Source organism: Formica exsecta, unplaced genomic scaffold, assembly GCF_003651465.1.
Source record: "Formica exsecta isolate Colony F162 unplaced genomic scaffold, ASM365146v1 scaffold211, whole genome shotgun sequence".
In the NCBI taxonomy this organism is placed as follows: domain Eukaryota; kingdom Metazoa; phylum Arthropoda; class Insecta; order Hymenoptera; family Formicidae; genus Formica; species Formica exsecta.
The window spans coordinates 327,543-331,423 of record NW_021849408.1 but is presented as its reverse complement, the minus strand read 5'-3'; the positions used below and the strand labels follow the sequence as shown (position 1 = coordinate 331,423).

Below are 3,881 nucleotides of genomic sequence, written 5' to 3'. Positions count from 1 at the left end.
GATAATCTGATAAATTTTGCGCCTTTGTTTTCTCTCTTTCCCAGAATTCATTCAATTATATTAATTTATGCTAATTATATATATATATATATATATATATATTATGTTAATTATGTACATTCGACTATTACAATCTACTTTTGTAACTGCTATATAACATTTAATACTGACCTTATAGTATGCTGCAATAATGAGATGAAATTTATTTTCATCTTTTAGGAAGCGATTATTTTCACATAGTTGATAATAAATTGTTCGCGAACGCGTCGTTGGACCGAGATATTATCGGTCCTCCAGGAGGGCCTGGACCTCGCGTTCAGATCGAAGTGAGATGCGTCGTTTGGGAAAAGAACGGAGCGCAGCACGTGCAAACGGACGTTCTTACCATCAATATCCTGGATCAAGACGACAATCCTCCCACAGCGCAAGGCAAAACTTCCATCGCTATAACGCTTCCGGACTTTACCGAGGTAAGTTTGCAGTATCAAAGGACAAGATCGAGCCAACGGTGTAAATTAATGCTCGCTACAATAATTTCGAGTAACTCGGAACCAATTAACTTTCTGATACTAAAGAACTCGCAGATTTATCGTCACCATTAATCTGTATTAAAATTTTATCCGATCTATATCTTACAATTAGTTGTATCCTAATTTTGTGAATCTTATGATATTTATTTTATTTTTTCTTGAAAAAATAAAATTATGATTGAATAAAAATTTAAATAATATTCGTGTAAAATTAATAACAATTAAGAAATCAAGAGTAATAAGATATTCTATCCAAATTTATATCTTTTTATTAAAATATTAAAAATGAAAAATATCAGCAAAAAATCATGGAATAAAAAAATCTTTATTAAAAAAGATGTTTTTTCTTCTTTTAATTATTAATATGAAAACAAAGATTGTTATATTTTTACCAAGACATTTATGTACAGATAATTCCAAGTGTTCTTATTTTTTCGCTTAGCATATCCAACGTTTTATAGTATTCTGTTTGGCAAATTTTAGTGTTTTTTCGTGAATAAATCTTGTTTTTTAACCGCGGCGTCGCGGAACGTCGGAAACGAGACTTAATCAAGCGCTCATTGTTCGCGTAATTACCGCGTTGTTTTGCGACCGACGCGCATAATAAAAAGGAAACGCCAAGTGCGATGGGCGCCACAAGAGACATACGAGAATGATGAGGTATAGGAGAGAAACAGCCTTTGGAACTGATCCTGATTAAACCCCTAGGGTGTCTCACTCTCCAATGCTCGTCAAACTGCCTTTCTCCTTTCCCACTTTTTCAATCTTTACCAAACATCTCTTTTTGCTCCTTTTTTAGCTGTCACTTTTCGTTCATTTCCTCACTTCTATGAAGAAACGAGTGTTAGGTTTGGGTGCTGTGAAATACCTGAAGAGTTTCTACGAACGTAATTGAAGACTTTAATGGGCGAAGTTGGATTGGTTAATCGAAATCCGACATGCTTTGCTGAGTGCAGTAAAAATACTTAAAACTATTATTGAAAAAATCTGGCGCTGTTAAAAATTGCAGAAAGTAATTGCAGTGAATATACTTTCTTCACGTATTTTTCGCACGAAATCTTGTAAGAATATAATAAAACTGAAGTGTGTTGTACATTATTCTATGACAACAGTGGGTAAAAAAACAAAAATAAAAATAAACTAAAAAAGAAAATCACTGGAAAAATAAAGATAATAATAAGAAAATAATGAGGTGGACATTAAAAATGTATAAAGACAATATTAATATTAAATTATAATAAATTTTTTTGTATTCTAACGAGGAATAAACATTTTTCTGCAACAGGGCTATAAATTGATAGACGATAATCACGTGATCGTGAAAGACGCGGACGTGGTGACTAGCAATCAGTACAGCATTCGCCTGATTGGCGATAACGCTCACGCTTTGAACATCACTTACGATACTTTTCCGATCGAGCATCCTCAACATCCGGATCAAGCGCCTTCTACCGCCATTATTCCTAGTAAGTACCGTGCATTCTTCCAACGTTGCCTCTATTCGCATTTCAATTCATTTTTGATGGATGTCCGTGCGTATATCTTCCGTACTCGTGATTGCAAACTTATCTCACATTTTCCAGAAATCTACGCCAGGAAGACATTGCTACCGGAATCGCCGTATCACGTAGTCCTTCAGGTTACGGATAAATCGCTTCTCGAAGGATACGGAGCAAATTCGGTGAGTCAGTATCGATTCTACGTCGTTAACACTCATTGGCAAACTACTTGATACATTCGCTCCATTTGCAAAAGTGTCAAAGGACAATGGCTAAGTAACTTAACTGTCGATTCTGAGCAAAATAGCACGTAGAATTTCTTAACATCGGCAAAGTTTCTTAACTGTCCTTTCCACTTTAGAGATCAGAGAATTTTAAAATACCTTTATTTACAATTTTCTAATTATGAACAGTTTGGATTAACTTTCTATTTCGCTTCTTTGTGTTAAATTAATTAAACAATCAAGAAATTTGATTTTTATTAATAAATGATAATAAGTCAAAAACCCTAATATTTTATCCTGAAGAAAAAAAAATGATATTTATTGTCTGGTAAAATATTATGATTTTTTGAAAATTGATTAATGTACATCAGAGAAAAATCAAATCAGTGCTCTTCGTAATGCACTGGCGATTCATTGAAATGAACAACGTACGAGCAGTATGCTGTGCTGGGAATCCGTTGTCCGATGAAAAAAGTTCACCCCGGTCGCGATAAATTTCGCAATATCGGCAGAGCCCGCCGATATCTCACCGCCGTATGTCATTTACGAACTGCACGGGTAAAACTCGGGGCAAAAGTGCGCCATGCTGATCCCATAACTCGCGAAGAGTGCCTGGTCAAATGTACGAAAAGAATAAGACACCAATTATATCAGAGGGCTAAATCTCTCTGAGATAAAACTTTCACCCTTATTAAAGATCATTCTTACTCATATCCAACAAGTATAAATATATATTTATACAACAAATATATATTTTTAATAATTACATGATTGTATTATATTAATTATTATTACAAGATAAAATCTAACCATGAGAAGAAATGTATATAATAATATTAATTAAATAATTATTAATTCTTCTTAAGATTTCTTGTTCAGTTAATAGTTCTTATCAATAATTTCTCGCTTCTCATTAATTATGAATAAAATGCGGCGAATTCTCAAAGGTACGTTTCCATATTTCGATAAATGCAAATGTTCTCTTAAATGCAAATTTCCTCTCATTTATGTCCGGCTCACCTCCTATCGGCACGAAACGAAATCGACCCGGACTTGTATCGAGGAAGTCGAAAGATAAGTGACTCATTAGCCGCCATTAGTCGTCTACCTTGCATCCGTAATCGCGCGCTTCGCGGTATAATTGGAGGTCATTAAACAATTAGGTGGTGAAATCTCGCTTTGTTAGAGGTTCCTTGGGCGCGGCATTGATTTCGTGGAGGCGGTTAATCGCAGATTAAATACCGCGTGCACCCCATCTGAAAGTGGCGCGTGGGTGAAGTCACTTATTATCAAGCTTCGTTTCGAATAATGCAATTATCATTAAAACGCAGTTTTCAATGTTTTATCTATCGAAACAACGATCTTTCATCGGATACCGGATATTTTCCGACCCTGGAAAAAACAGTGGTTTAATCATTCGCATGAAATAATTTGGTTGACCGCTCAATGTGTAATGAAAGAAACTACAAAAATTGCGATACAAAACATGCATGAATAAACGCATTGTTTTGCATATATATATATATATATATATAACGAACGAGTGAAGCGAGGGGGGATTTAAGGCGGCAGGAGGCACGAACCAAGCATCCATCTCTTCCGTGGCAGCGGCACTGTCGTGTCTGTGT

General features: G+C 35.1%; 1 protein-coding gene across 1 annotated transcript in view; it reads left to right on the top strand.

Moving 5' to 3' along the window:
* LOC115235161 (proto-oncogene tyrosine-protein kinase receptor Ret) overlaps positions 1–3,881 on the top strand; it is an 85,536-nt gene that overhangs the window by 46,450 nt on the left and 35,205 nt on the right. The window contains exons 6-8 of the mRNA XM_029806763.1: positions 220–470; positions 1,816–1,996; positions 2,114–2,211. Coding sequence (XP_029662623.1) covers positions 220–470; positions 1,816–1,996; positions 2,114–2,211 — 530 coding nt within the window. The remainder of the gene's footprint in view (positions 1–219; positions 471–1,815; positions 1,997–2,113; positions 2,212–3,881) is intronic.